General features: G+C 36.3%; 1 protein-coding gene across 1 annotated transcript in view; it reads right to left on the bottom strand.

The window, feature by feature from the left end:
• Nucleotides 1–1113: 1113 nt before the first annotated feature.
• The window catches only part of WDR92 (WD repeat domain 92), a 100233-nt gene continuing 84984 nt past the window's right edge, over nucleotides 1114–16362 (bottom strand). Inside the window, 7 exon segments of the mRNA XM_032873756.1 lie at nucleotides 1114–2001; nucleotides 4253–4350; nucleotides 6934–7068; nucleotides 7981–8096; nucleotides 9704–9805; nucleotides 12390–12520; nucleotides 14587–14687. Coding sequence (XP_032729647.1) covers nucleotides 1794–2001; nucleotides 4253–4350; nucleotides 6934–7068; nucleotides 7981–8096; nucleotides 9704–9805; nucleotides 12390–12520; nucleotides 14587–14687 — 891 coding nt within the window. The 3' untranslated portion in view covers nucleotides 1114–1793.

Raw genomic sequence — 16362 nt, 5'->3', positions numbered from 1 at the left:
GTAAGCCAGGCAGCAATCATGACACTGGTCACCACCGGCACGTGCAAACCAGAACTTGCAGAGTAAGTGCCCAGTAACTGCAGACAATAGAGAAGCATGTTTCAAAGAGAGGCTGTGTCACCAACTTTTTTTATGGTACAAAGGACAGTACTGTAAGGAAAATACTGAGAGGTGATTTAGAAGGATCAGACTCTGAATCGGGAGAAATCCGAGGCATACCACACCAAATTTATTGTATATGTTTTCCTTTATAAGGATGCACAAAGTAAAACATATATCTAAGTTTAAAAGAATATTCAGGGGCACCTGGGTAGCTAAGTTGCTGGGCGTCTGCCTCAGGCTCAGGTCATGATCCCAGGGTGCTGGGTTCGAGCCCCGCATTGGGCTCCCTGCTCAGCGGGAAGCCTGCTTCCCCCTCTCCCACTCCCCCTGCTTGTGGTTCCCTCTCTTACGGTGTTTCTCTCTGTTGAATAAATAAAATCTTTAAAATATATATATATATATCCAATGAACATTAAAGAAATGCTGAGTCATAAGAAGTGTGTACGGGTTTCTAGGACAGCGTTTTCCTTTCTCAGTGAAGTTCATCTTACAATTGATGACATCTTAGATTTAATGAAATCGAAGTATTTATTGTTCTTGATTTAAAACCTCTCTAATTATATCACCAAATACAAATTTTCTAAGAATTTCACAAATTTTTCATTTTTCTTTGAAAATTGAAAAAAAAAAAAAACAACCCAAACCCAAAACACCAGCAGGTACAGGCTTTAAGTTCAATTTAATTTTTACTTCCACAATTATGTCCACGGCAAAAAAAAAAAAAATATCTTGGGGATTTTTTAAAAGGTTAATTTTCTAAATTTAATATTCCAGATTAATGACTTTCCAGGAACCCATGAAGTTACAGGACTCTTACATATTTCAAATGTTTTAGGTGGCTGATTCCTGATCTGAGAAGTGAGGGAGGGTAGGCTTAACGAAAGTGAGTGCCTCGGAGCTACGTGAAAGATCTGAGCATTAAAGAAGCCTACTGAATGAAGAGGTTTACAAAACGAAGATGTGATGGTGTTGGCTTTATTACTACTGTTAAATTAACAGAATCAAAACTTCCATAGATTTCAAAAACAAATTTATTCATAAAATATATGAAAAGATTTGACAAAAAATAAGGCTAGAAAACCTCCATAATCTTATACATCTCAACATCACTTACCAATCAATAACCAAAAATCTAAATTGACTCCTATTTTTTTTTAAGTAAAAAGAGATCATTGTAAATATTCACTTGGTAAATAATATTTCATTTTAGGAGTTACACAGCTGAAAACAGTTACCCAAATCTAGTCTGACCATGCCATTTTGGAATTTTAGAAAGTAATATTCTTTACAGAAACTTACTGACACTGAAATCTCTCAAAGTACATTTACAAAGTTAATTCACAGTACTTTTAGAACTATTTTAAACCAAGTGTTACAGTAAAATATGTAACTCTGGGGATGAAGAACAAATTTAAAATATAGACAAGTATCAACTTCTTCTTAGAAATGGAGGGAAGATGGACAGAGCTGGAGACAGTGGTGTCCCACTGCTGCAAACCAGTTCTGAGTCCGGTCGCTGGAAGACAGCACTGTGTTTCACACCCACAGAAAGGCTAGTCTGGACGTTGGTATCTGGGGTCTGTTTTCATCAGTCAAATCCAGCTCTGTTCAGTGAGGGTCGGAGGATCCCAGCGCATTTCCTAAATACTAGGAGTGTTCCTCTGGAAGGTTTCAAGTCCTAAGTCTTCAGATCAAATTTTATGGAGTTTTGTAATAATCAATACTCTCACCATTTGATCAAATGAACTACAGATGCAGAGACCCCTTTTATCTGGACTCCAGTCCAAACTGGAAATGGGCTGAGTAGACAAGGTGACATTCTGCAGAAGGCTGACGGAGCCCGCAACTCCCATCTCTACTCCCTCAGAATCTTTCTTTGACCGCTGAATAGGGTATTCACTGCGAACAAGGCCAGAGTAGTAAGGAGAGAAATCTTAGCATTCTCCACACTGTGTTTACAAGCATATAGACCAGTAGCTCTATTTTTACTTCTATGTTGATTACTACAACTGGTAACTACTTAAAGACTCTTTCTAATGTTGTTTTATACCAATAAAGAGAATATATGGGTGTGTGTGTGTGTGTGTGTGTGTGTGTTTCAAATATACATACAAAAAAATCAGCATGTTGGGGTCCATTCATTCGAAAAACAGTTTCTGAATTAACTAGATAAGATGCTCTAGGAACTCTCGTGTGCTCAGTAACAGAATTTAACTGCACTACTACCAAGGGAGACTGGCAAATGGAAATAAAGCTAAGTATCATTTTACTTAAACCAAATCTCTTTTGCTGGTAATACTCTGACAGCAAATCTCCAAACCGGTTTGAAGATTATACTAGATATCTGTTCTGGTAAGGATTAAAGTTCATACTGAGATAAGCTTCCAATTTCTAATTACACACAAGTCCCCAATCATCAAACATTCTAGCTGTAAATGTGTTTGCACATCACATGGAATACAACTCCGTACGTGGATTACAAAGAAAACGGGAACCAGTTCTTCAAAGAAGCAGCCTAAGGAGTTTGGTTCCCAGGCAGAATAGTGACGTGCTGCTGCATGGCTTAGCTAAGGACACAGGCAAAGCCTAATGGGGAGTGCAGACTGGGCTGGAAGAAATCAGGGAAGGACAATGGGCAAGATACTAGGAAAACAGTAGTTACCAAATGGTCTGTCTACCCAGCATGCTCCCAGAATTCTTAAAACTTTTCCTTTGCTTTTTACTCACAAAAACTATACAGTGTTGATCTAATGCATTCACTCTGGTTGTTGTTTTTTTTTTTTTGTCAGCTAGATCCCTAAATACCTTAACACTTTTCAAATGCAGCCCTGTTTTTCAGCTTCACTGCTGCTTCTAAAAGGAGCTAATAAATAGACATGTATTTTGCAAATGTGAAAGTCCCAGCTATACTGAAGATGGTGTTTTTCTTCTTCTTCTTTTTTTTTTTTTTTTAAAGATTTTATTTATTTATTTGTCAGAGAGACAGGCACAGCGAGAGAGGGAACACAAGCAGGGGAAGTGAGAGAGGGAGAAACAGGCTTCCCGAGGAGCAAGCAGCCCGATGTGGGACTCGATCCCAGGACGCTGGGACCATGACCTGCGCTGAAGGAAGACGCCTAACGACTGAGCCACCCAGGCACCCCTGGTGTTTTTCTTCTTATATCATTAATCAAACTTTATTTTTGAAGTATCTTTCATTTGCAGGCTTGTGTTATTAGGTTTTTTTTTTTTCCCTTGAGTGATGGAAAAAGAAATACCATTCACTCCCATCTTTTATCGCGCCTTTTAAATGAGCAGCTGACCTCGTACATGCCACCTTAGGGACTTGGGATTCAGGGCACATCTACAGCTGTAACTCAGGCAGCCCACAGCACACAGAAAGCAAGCTCAATGACCAGGGTTTTCCTGAAGACCCACTGGGGCCTCGGGGCTCTTCTGGTTCTTTCATTACAATGGTATCTGAACTTGGGCAAGTGAATTATCAGGATCTAAAATTAAGAATTCCAACCCTTGGGGCACCTAGGTGGTTCAGTGAGCTAAAGCCTCTGCCTTGGGCTCAGGTCATGATCCCAGGGTCCTGGGATTGAGCCCCACATTGGGCTCTCTGATTAGCGGGGAGCCTGCTTCCTCCTCTCTCAATCTCTCTCTCTCTCTCTCCGCCCGCCTCTGCCTACTTGTGATCTCTGTCTGTCAAATAAATAAATAAAATCTTAAAAAAAAGAATTCCAACCCTTTTCTTATTTTCTAGAGGTAGTGTTGTAATGACCAGATGGTAATATTTCCAAAAAGCCTTCAGTCACATTTTTCATATCAAAAAAAAGACAAAAACAACAATTTCAATTAAAAAAACCATGATTTTAAACCTATGAAAAGAATGATTCCTAAGGTACCCTGATATATGGAAGACACAACTACAATGACAAGTATATGCAGAGTGTCAAAAGAAGGTTAATATTTACTAAGTGTAAAGTAAGTACATTACTGTTTTAAAAAGCTGACAAAAATAACACTTATGTAATACCATTTAATTTAAAATCATTTCAAAATGAACTAAGTCAAAGGAGGAAGAAAGACAACAAAGTTCAATCCAATCCTACTTTCCTCCCACCAGTAACTTAAAAAGCAGCAACGTGCACAAGCAGAGACTTACTACTTCCAGAGGTGAAGGCTGCCGGCACCTCCAGCTGTCAGAAAGAGCTCTCTGTTCTGTGGCAGGTGTCGGACCTGCCACACAGTTGATTTATGAGCCTATGAGGATGAGAGGCACATAACTAGTTTTTAAGTTTATATGATAAACAAAGACTGCCCTAGAAGAGAAACTCTGTAAAAAAATTTTTTTTACTTCTATAATTTCAATTGTCATAAAAGTAAAGTATTTCTGGCACATCTCTTTGTAAGGGCTACAGAGATTTATAGGAGTCCATCACAAATTAAGAAAAGCATCATTTTTCTTTATTGCTTTATGAAACAAAGTTCTACTGGATTAAAAAATGTTACATTAAAAGTCCATATAAGTTTATAGTACCATATAAATTATGCAAATAGATTTTTACACATTTAAGTATCTCTAGCTCACTCCGAGAGAGAAGAAAAACTCGAAATGCAAACACATATACTTCCTCCTAAGGGAAAAAAAAAAGGATACTGAATTAAAAAAAAAAAGAAAAAAAGAAAGTAGACCTTTTTTTTTAAGATTTTATTTATTTATTTGACACACAGAGACAGAGAGATCACAAGTAGGCAGAGAGGCAGGCAGAGAAAGGGGGAAGCAGGCTCCCTGCTGAGCAGAGAGCCCAATATGGGGCTCGATCCCAGGACCCTGAGATCATGACCTGAGTTGAAGGCAGAGGCTTAACCCACTGAGCCACCCAGGCGCCCCTAGACTTTATTTTTTACAGCATTTTCAGGTTTCCAGCAAACTGAATTACAAGAAGTTCCCATACACCAAATGAACTTTAACTTAAAGCTCCCAGAGCCTTATCTTTAATTTATACCATTTGACCTCTCTAGTCTTCAAAATAGGGATCACAAGACTTATAAATGCTGTTTAAAGCCATAATAAGCCAGGGTCTTTATCAGTCATGTTAAACTAAAAGACAAAAATGGCAACTGGAAGGTAATAGCTTGTTAGCACCTCGACAACAGCTAATAAATCAATGTTAATGGTGTAATATTCACTATAAGGGATTTGAGAGAGAAAGAGAGAGAGAGAAATGGAGGGAGGCAGGGAGAAGGAGAGAGAAGTGGAAAGGAGGGAGGAGAGTCGGATGGCGGGAAATAGGAAAGATTCTGTTTGCAGAGACAGTGAGACCAACTAGATCCAAGTCATTCTTAGATACTTCACATTTCAGTGAGTGATTAGTCTTGGCATTTGACTTAATAGTCTTATAAAAGGATTACCATTAGCAGATTAAAATCCCATATCTCAAAATATACCCTTTAAGTGTGTAAGACTCCTCAACTGAGTGGGTTCAAGCTGTTAAAACCTATTTCAATTTTAAATTTCTCTTTTGATTCTGAAAGCTGATTAAAAAAAAAAAACTAAAAAGCAAGAGGGGACATGACCTCTTAAAATATATTGGATGAGGGGTGCCTGGGTGGCTCAGTTGATTAAGCATCTGCCTTTGGCTCAGGTTATGATCCCAGTGTCCTGGAATCGAGCCCTGCGTTGGGCTCTCTGCTTAGCAGGAATCCTGCTTCTCCCTTTCCCTCTGCCTGCTGCTCTGCCTACTTGTGCTCTGTCAAGTAAATAAATAAAATCTTAAAATATATACCGGATGAGAAAAGTGTTATAATTCTATAAAGGATAATTTAACAAAATGCTTTATATTGTTTGTAGATACATAAATTTATTCAGAAATAACAAAGGCAAACAAATTGCAATTTATAGCTGCCTTGTTAAGATTTAGTTCATCAGGCAGTGACAGCAATTTATCTGCAGTGATAGTAATAATTAACAGTAATAACCAGACAAAATAGGAAGGTTTGAGAAGTACTGCTGAATCCACAATAGAGGGGGAGAGCGCAAGAGAGTAAATTTTTATTTCCTGAGCAACTTATATATTTTAATCTTATAGAAACTACAAATCTGTAACTGATCTTTACTTTCACATTCAAGGAAGGTAGAGTCACATTCCCAACCCATCTCTGGCCAACAACAGGGTGTTTCAGCTTGAGTCTGATGCAGTCCTTACTGCAGGCTTCATCATAGTTTTTTTCTTTCTTTAACCAGTATTTTCCCTGTGCTCTGCTTTCTTCATCTATTTTTGAGGTTGTACTACCATATGTTTCCTTCTAAGCTACCTCAAATACTTCTGGAATAAGGTAAAGTATGTATATATATGTAAGTGACTGACTGAAGAATTTTTTTGAACCTACTATGTGCCCACGATTGATGCTTTAAATAATTTCAGTTAATACAGCAAACCAGAATACAAAATGTGAAGAAATGACATAAGGTATATGTGTTGATATGTTCTGAAAAGTATGTAGATACTAACACAAATATTATATACTTATTAGAAAACACCAGGCTAGATTTTGTTGATCTAATTCTTCACATCAGCTCGTTGTCTTGGGATTGTTCCTAAAGTACAAAATAAGATTCTTAGCCAACTGAGGCCTTTATTATAATCAAGAAATCTAAAACTGATAAACTTTGAGAAAGTACTCTCTGCACAGAAAAACTTGTCAAGTTCCCACAAGAATATATTAAAAATAGCTCCTTTCATATAAAGACCTGGAAGGAACCTTGGTGACTAATTCTATTTATTAGTCTAAAACAAGCTATGAATATTTCTGTTCATAGAAAGACATTTCCCTCATATTTACCTTCTCTGAAACAGAAGCAAAACCTTTCGTTGGATGCTGTGTTCTCATATCAAAAACATGAAACTTTCCTTCTAGTGATGTAGCTACTAACTTATTCATACTTATGTCTTTTCTGTCAAACTCCAAGCTACATACCTGAAATAGAAAATATTTATTATTAATAGCCTAATAATTATTATTCAGGAGCTCTTTTAAACTAAGTAAAACAACTTTAAAAGTATCAGTTCATGTGAAAGCATTTAAATAATCACTTTATCTTTTGAGGATCAATACATCAAATACTTTTTTTTTTTTAAGATTTTATTTATTTATTTGTCAGAGAGAGAGAGAGAGAGAGAGAGCGAGCACACAAGTAGGCAGAGGCGGAGAGAGAAGCAGGCTCCCTGCCGAGCAAGGAGCCTGACACGGGACTCGATCCCAGGACCCTGAGATCATGACCTGAGCTGAAGGCAGCGGCTTAACCGACTGAGCCACCCAGGCATCCCTCAAATACTTTTAACTGAAAAAATTTCTTCTTGGTTCATAGGATCAATAAACCATTTTGAGTTCCCCTGTCATAGAAGATTAATTTGGAAAGCTATATAATCTTTTATTATTGTTACATAGTTATTTTATATAATGCAACCAAAGCTAATTTTAGAAAACCACATTCTTTACTAACGGTATATGGTATATGACTCAGGACCCAAAAATCTCCAAGTACTTGGGGAGGCTGTTACTATTCAGGCTTTCTTATATTAGCAGGAAAAAAGGCCTCTTACTAGCTCATTTTCATATCACACTGCATAGCTACAGGGGTCCACAGATAGGCCACAGGGACTGGTGACTCACCAGGGGTTGTCACACCACATCTGAGTATGTGTTCACTTCCTGAAGAGAGGCTCCATGATTTTCATTAAGTTTTCAAAGGGCTCCACAGACCCAAAAGTTAAAAACCACTGGCAGAGGGGCTGTACAAGATGAGTCATTAGAGGCGCTCTCCTTATGAAATAGTTCAGAGGTGGACACAAACATGCTCAAGCTATAAAGCAACCAAATATATCTTACCCCATTTTTTATGTTTGTCTCCCACCGCAACGACATATTTCTGAGATCAAACAGTTTGATATCCCCATTGTCATAGCCAGCACAAACAACACGTTCCTCTTGATTATAAGCATTGCCTAGAAATCAAAATACGTTGCAGATCTGTACAAATGCTCATTTGAAGGCTGCTAAAATAATGTTCTAAAACGACACATATAGCTTGTACCAAATCTCACACACACACACACACACACACACACACACACACACACAATCACACTAGGCAGAATCTCATTTTGCTAATCCTGACAGGACATCAAGATTTTTAAGTTGGTTATCTAACATTGTTTTTCAAAAAAAAGCTCATTTGCTGAGATTCTCTACTGAAGGGGTAAGTGAAACTGTTCACTGAAGTCTAAGTTCAAAGCAAATGTTCTTTCTCTACAATATTTGCAGACTAAGAAGTCTCGAGAGTCCTTCTATATTCATCTACATGTCTTGTGACCTTTTATCATTCCTACCCTGTACTATAATTAGTGAGGATATCATGCCCTCTTTACTAAACTACAAGGTTTTTGAGGCAAGACTAGGAATCTCTCTCACCTTTGCATGTCCACAGTATTCTGGACATACTTGACATTCATAGAAGAGTAAAAATAATGGATTATTTTTCAAACTTAATGTACCAAATTTAAAACTGCACTTATATCCTTTAGATCAAAGAGGAAAGGCATTAATGGACCCACGGGTAATTACTTTTTAATTATCATATCAAATTTTAGAGGATGATTCTAAATACAAATCCTGAAATTTCTCACCAAACTGTACATGTACTAAGTTTATATATTATTGTTCATAATGTACAAACATAGTAATTCCCATATAAGAACTTGTTTTTTCTTTAATTGGAAACCTAAAACTTTCCTCTGATTACAAAATACTGCAATTTTAAAATAATGTATGAAAGTTAAACAGTTCACATATACTGTTAAATCAAATTTTTAATGTCTGTTATCAACACAGGATTATACTAAGAAAACGAAGAAAGAACATACAGGTTTCAAACTAAGTATGACCCATATCCTTTAGTAGCAAAAATTATTTTAATTATGGCTGTCAGTAAGAGATACTAGGGCACACATCAATTAGTCCTACAAAGTCAATATTCATTTTATGTATAGTAGCAGAAGAACACATTTATCAAATTATAACAAATAATTCTGTAATGGCATAACTATGTTCTAGAAAATAAACATCTTCTGTGTAGCATATAATGTAAGATTTGTTAGGTCACATTCGAGCATCTGAAACTCTGCTTGGCTCCATTAATGGCATTTGGCTCTAAACTAGGTCAACATTATCTAGTTAAACGGAAGTATATAATAGTAGCAAATATTTTTGAGCACTTAATAATTTAAGCACAAATCTAAGCACTTTACATGTATTAATTCATTGAATCCTCATAATACTATTAGGTAAATTCTATTATTCGTTCCACTTTATAAATGAAGAAACTAAGGAACAGAGAAGCTCGTTAAATTGCACACTTCACTCAGCCAAGAAATAACAAAGCGAGGATTCAAACCAGGCCCCGGAGGCTGACATTAACCACCACCTCTATTTGCCTCAATAAACTATCAGAATAATCCACAAAACAGAGTGTGATGAGACTATTGGGAATTTCTGGAAGCACTGTGCTTTTTACCATCTGATACCTCAAATGCAAGGTTCTTCAATAATTTACCGAATGCCACAGTCCAACAGTCTCTCTTGTTTTCTCCTTGTACAGGTTCCATATTAGCAACAGGATCATCTTTTTGTCTTGGGTCCCACACCTTCACAGTTCCTGTTGTGCATATAAGTGAGTTGGCAAAATTCAATAGTGATTGATGACATTTCTTTTCTGCATTCTCTTCCTATGACTTCCTGTGTATATGGTCATATTACAGATAGTATAACACTTAAAAATATTCATGTATTTCTGACTTCTACTTGGGCAAGTTGTATTTAAAGTTGTGGTTTTTTGTTGTTGTTGTTGTTTTGTTTTTTGGAAGACTTTATTTATTTATTTGACAGACAGAGATCACAAGTAGGTGGAGAGGCAGGTGGGGGGCGGGGGGTGAGGGAGCAGGCTCCCCGCTAAGCAGAGAGCCCGATGCAGGGCTCTATCCCAGGACCCTGAGACCATGTTCTGAGCTGAAGGCAGAAGCTTAACCCACCGAGCCACCAGGCACCCGGGCAAGTTGTATTTAATATCAGATACAACCTATATGTTACCATCAGACTTGATTTCCAAGTTAATAGATACACAGAAAAGCCAACAACTCTTCTAAAGTTACCAACAAGGTATAACTGACAAGGGAAACACAAATGTTACTGACTCAGATCATGTCTTTCTTTGAGTCTAAACCTAATGTACTATATATTTAGAAGAATATCAGCGTTATTTTAATTCTTTTTCATACTACCATATAATCATGGGCATTTTTCTTACACAGATGAACAAACTCTAATTTTTACATTTATGATTTCTTATATGGGGTTTTAGAATACTATCTCACATACAATTAAGTTTAATTTCCCTGTGGCAGTAGAGATGAGGGAAATATTAAATAAAATTAACACATATTTCTTCTCATTGCTTCTCCTTTTAATGCAAACTGCAGGACTACTAACTAAACTCACCACTGCCTATGAGAAATACAAATGCATTTAATAAAATGGCTAAAAGGCAAGTACTTAAGAGAGAACAGGACAAGGGTGAAAAGTCCTTAAAAGAGATAATAAACTCAGGAAAAGGGGAGATATCCCATTAGATTTATCTCCAAGGATAAAATAAAGTCGGTTATTAAAAAGGCTACTTTAAAGAGAATAAAATGCTCACAAATGTGACAAGAGGTTATTTTATTACGCTCTATAGAGGGTTCATACAAATTGATAAGATGCATATGAAATTTGCAATAGTTAAAGGAGCAAAGAACATAAACAAAATTCACAAAGCAAAACTAACTGAAAAACAAATGTAGAAAGACGTTAACACAAATTGGAATGGACTACTATTTTTATCTATAAAATTAGGGGAAAAAAGGAAAATCAATGCTGCTAAGATAGACTGGAAATCCACCTCATCTATCATAGTTCAGAATGGACATGGATACTTCGGAAAGTCTGACAATAACTTTTAAAAATAATAAAGTATGCTTACTCTAAAAAGTTATATACATGATGATACTCATTCCCTCATTATTTTATAGTCACTCTCCCAAAACAATAAACAAAAACTTAAAGCAAACTGAATGCTTAACAAAGACATAGTTAAGGGCACCTGTGACACATCCATAGGATAGAATATTACAGTCATCAGAATGGTAATGATGGAAACAGCAACATTCACATATGACAAAGCACAAAATAAAAAAAGACAAAAATCATATCCACACTGACAACCTTATAAAATGGTATATAAGACTGGAAAGGAAAACAAATCTAAGGGTTATGCTACTGTGGTAGATTGAATGCTATTTTTCCTCCCCTATTTCATATTTTTTCTATTATTAAAAGGAATAATTGATTTCTGAAATACAGATACTCTTGAATAACTATTAGAAAAATATATCTCACTTCTTTTAAAACAATTTCCTCATGATCTTAAGCAGGCATTAAAAACTAGCCAAACCCTCTAAGGTACCAAATTGTTTATGTACCCATCATGAAGCAACAAATTCTGATTCCTCTTACAGTCATTCAGAACATCTTTGGACACCAATAGACCTGGCCCCTGTTAGTCACCACAGGTAGAAAAGTAGAGTTCGTGCCCTTGGATCTTTCACAATGCTCAGTGGAAGAATCACAGAACTTCGATGTTCAGCCAGATGTCAACATGATAATTTTCACAAGTACTAGTTCTACTTTTTAAAAAAAGAAAGTGAGGGGTGCCTGGGTGGCTTAGTCAGTTAAGCATCCGACTCTTGATTTCAGCTCAGGTTATGATCTCAGAGTCATGAGACTGAGCCCTGGGTTGGGCTCTGCATTGGGCAGGGAGCCTGCTTAAGATTCTCCCTCTCTTTCCCTCTGCCCCTCCCCACCCCCCAAAAGGTGAAAAGCTGCCACCCACCAATAATTATATTGTCAGCTGTCTCAAAAACCTGTAAAGAAATTTTAAATCCTTCCAAGTTCATAGGAAACTATGATTGTTAGGATCTGAACTAGCTCAAAGCTAAAATAGTAAGTGCTCTGCCTCTATCTCAAAACACCCAAAAGTCTGAGGCAATTGAGGGATATGCAATTAAACTTGCCTGTTAATAAAGTACAGTAAGATTTAGGGAGTCATGGCTACCAAAGAGGATTTCCATAAGAGAAGATGTACTGTTGCACAAAGATTTATCTAAATAAAAAAAAAAATTTGAAATACAAAGAATACTTTAACTTACCATCTCGGCTGCCAGTCACAATTTCTGGTGCGCCTTCCCCAATTCCCAGTCCACCTACACCATCTATAGTGTTTATAATTTCCTTATGGCCCTTTACGGAATATACTGGGATCTCTGGAGCTTCCAAATTCCTAAACAACACAACACAGCTTCTTACTTACTCCATGTGTCCCAAACATTTAGTGCACTACTGAAATTTAAGAATGCATACTGTACTTAGGTTTTTGTTTAAAAATAAGGGCTTTGCTGTGAAGCTAATTTATACATTTACTTCCAATATTCTCTCTCCACTTGAGCTTCTTTCGAGCCCTCAACGAGAACTGTCATAATTCAACTTGGAACTCTATGTCCTGAGCCCACTTAGTGATTCTCGGAGATAATCTATCTAGGACCTTTGCACATGACTTACCAGACAAGCTTGATAAAAAATGTGGGCTCCTCCCCATATGTAATGGATGAGGAGCCCCAAATCTGCTAATCCTTTGGGTCACTGAAATCTAATAATCACTACTTTAAACAGAGAGTAAATTCAAAGTAATTCAGGATGCTTTTTCCAAATAGGTCTTGGAAGTCTGATCTTGAGATCTTTTGGAAGGATAAAATACGAGTAGTGTTTACTTTGTATACATTTCTCCCTTTATAATGTATTATTTTCTCACTAAATTCCATACTATTCTCCTCTCTTTACATATTTTTCAGTGTATCATCATGCTGGTCAAAACAAAGGCAAGTGTGTCTAAGTGTAGTTTAGTTAAGAGAAAGAAACACAGAAAAGTACACACCACGAGTGCCTGAATCTACCCAAGATGGCAGGGTGATGAATGGTTCAAGTAGGTTACGTTAATATATCCCTTTTTTCTACTAGAGCTTCTAAATCATATTTTTCTATAACAAATCAGTTTCTGATAACCTACACTTAAAAAAAATTAATGTAGCTATCCATGAAATGTAATCCTACCTTATTACTAGGCCACGATTTATTGGTCAAATCTCCCTAATTAAAATTTCAGGTAGCTCAACCTAGTTCAGAGACACTGTTTATCTTTGTAGCATCATTGAAAGAATCAAGACTAAACAGGGCTGAGATTCTACTTAAAAGAACTGTTCTACTGTTTTTACAGACTTTAAAACACTGCTTTTTATAACATGAAATTATAAGACTTAACAATGAAAATAGGTCAGTAATACCTGTAACTATTCCAAGGCACTCTGTTAGGAAGACAGTCAACAGTTTATATATTTTGCATATTCTTATACTGAAATAGGTTATTTTTAAAAATAACAGACTCATCTCTCCCCATTTCTTTGAAAGAATATGACACAGCATATAAGAACCAGTAAGCATTCCAACAAATGTGAACTTAAATATTTAGCAGTTAAAGCAAAGGGAAGTTAAAATATAGCTTCATTCTGTTTTATATTGTGATTCTAAAATAAATATGTCAGAGTAATTCAATTACAAAGCAACAGATTCTAAGTGAGAGTCAAGAAAGGTCACCTTTGAAAACACAAGGCAGAGACGGTTGTTTCTTTCTAGAACATTGCTATATATACTTTACACAGTTAAAATAAGAGATATTCTTGAAAAGTAATTAAGGAGAAATATCAATTCCTGCAAATTAACTTAAATATGAGGAAATAACTCTAGGTAGAACATGAAATTGCAAACATTTGGCATAATTACAGTTTTGTTCATTTATAACAGGCTTATACTGATTTGTTCAACGGATGTTTTCCTAAAAAGTTGTGCTTAGATGTTAGCTAAAGTATTAAAAAAATTTTAATAAATTGAGGATTCTACATTAAAAAATTAAACAAAAAAATTCAGTAGATTATTCTGTAATGCCAATTGTCCTGTTGATATGTTAACAATATCAAACTTCTCTGTGTTACACATGTGTGGGGAAGAGCCCTTTATGTACACTTATAAAGTATTAAATGCTAGCACCAAACAGCTGGTGTGGAAATAAATACTGGTAACATTATGCAAAATATCTACAGAAAAACAGTATTTCTAAAGGGGTTTTGAATATAAAATCTAAAAATGTGTATTAAAAGACAATTCTTGCATTTTTATAAATAGTTAAAATTGAACAAGAAATTTTAAAATTAGAATTCTCTCTTTCAGAGGAAGAGCAACAAGACTACTCAAAGGAATAGCCTACCTCATGTCTTAATATTGATTAAATAATCTTACCATATATGAAGGTTTCCAGCAAAATCTCCAGTAGCTAAATATCTCTGCTGTAAAGATGTTGCACCAAATGTTCCACATTTAATGGGTTTGGCCTTTTCAATCTTGACAGAAGGGAGGAAGAGAGGATACATTATTTATATAAGCAGCTATTTATAATTCATGATATTTATGGCTCTATTATGGAACTTTAATAAGACACATAATATAAAAAGCAATTAAAACATTTTCTGATCAAAATTATCATGCATTTCCTCTAGTCACTTTCCTATAGTTTAAAAGTATGTAACTGTCAAAGAGAATGAGTTTTAATTTTGCCTTTCCTCTCATCTCACTAATGAGACATTCAAATGCTGACAAGTATACCATCTCCATTGGTTTGCAAATATGAAAATTTCAGCATTTAATGTGCCATTCTTCTTTAAGATCCTCAGCAGAAATGAGAACATAATGAAGATATTATTCTTTCCAGATGGCTTCTGGAACAAAAATGTTTATGTGTCTCTTATAGTTTTCCCTGCAGGACCCTATAAACGGAGAATGTTTATGTCCTTATTCTCTCTGGGACCTTATCAATGCATAGAGATTTGTATGCATGTGAGTACCAAAGGCACTACTATTGGTATGGATTAGACAGTATTTTGATGTTTCTTTAAAAAGCAACTGCTCCCCGTATTGCGTATAATCACAGTAGTAAAACAACTACACACTGATGTACTATTTAATTAATATGGCTTATGGAAATCATGTATAGACCATATCACCGAAAGGGTCCTCGGAAATGATATCATATCCCGCCACAAGCAAAGAGCTTGAAGCACACAGCTTTATACATTTGCCCAACTCAGGCATTCAGCATTTTTAATGAGTTCCTACTAAATGCAAATCAATGGACTAGGCAGAATAGGATACAAACATGAAGGAGACTGGCCATGCCCTCAAGAAGCTTACAAAGCATCAGTACCTCTCCGACTCCTCCCACATACACCTATGCGTTATGCTACTCTCATCTACGCCCACACCTCTGTGGGGCCTCTGCTAATCTTCTACTTCCTGATGCTTTCCATTTGTCTGCTGCCCCCACTCACCCCGACCCCACCTGCCCAGGCCACTGAAGTCCCTCCCGGAGTGCGCTGCTGCCTTAAACCCTGGGAACTCTGGGCAATGCGGAACCAGATGAGGCAGCTACCTGATACCTGCTGACACCATCCTCTAGCCCTATATCCTCCCATTTACTGCTGGCCTCAACAGGGTAAAACTATTCCTCCTATTTAATCTCTTCTAAACTCTAAGTTTTGTGTGTACAAAAGTAATACGTGTTCCCTATACAAATTCAACAAAACAAAAAAACAACATCAAGAAGTGAGTTTCCTTTTGATGCTCCCCAGTAGTAATCTCCATACTTCTAGACCTTTTTCTACACATTTACAAGCATATATAGGTTTGTTTTAATATAAGAAGGCCCATAATATATTTTCATTTCACTTTCTTTTGTTTTGACATAACAATATTCTGGATATACTTTTTTCTCTCCACAGAAAGCTCCAGTTTCTAGATTTCTTCTTGTAACCTTTCAGTTCTGAGCCAATCTGCATCCCTCCTACTGGGTTTAGCCTATTTCATATAATTTAAAAAATAATTTCCCTGACACTTCCAGTGTTTGGCTGAGCACTTCCATACAGAGTATGCATAGCAATTTTCAAAGAAAAAGAAAAGAAAATTCACTTAACACAAACTGTAAACCCTTCCTTCCTGGCTCAAAAATATGATTATATGGTG

The sequence above is a fragment of the Lontra canadensis genome, unplaced genomic scaffold, assembly GCF_010015895.1.
Source record: "Lontra canadensis isolate GAN:19392208 unplaced genomic scaffold, GSC_riverotter_1.0 scaffold50, whole genome shotgun sequence".
Lineage (NCBI taxonomy): Eukaryota > Metazoa > Chordata > Mammalia > Carnivora > Mustelidae > Lontra > Lontra canadensis.
The sequence above is the reverse complement of the archived record's forward strand: the minus strand, read 5'-3'. Positions and strand labels throughout refer to the sequence as shown.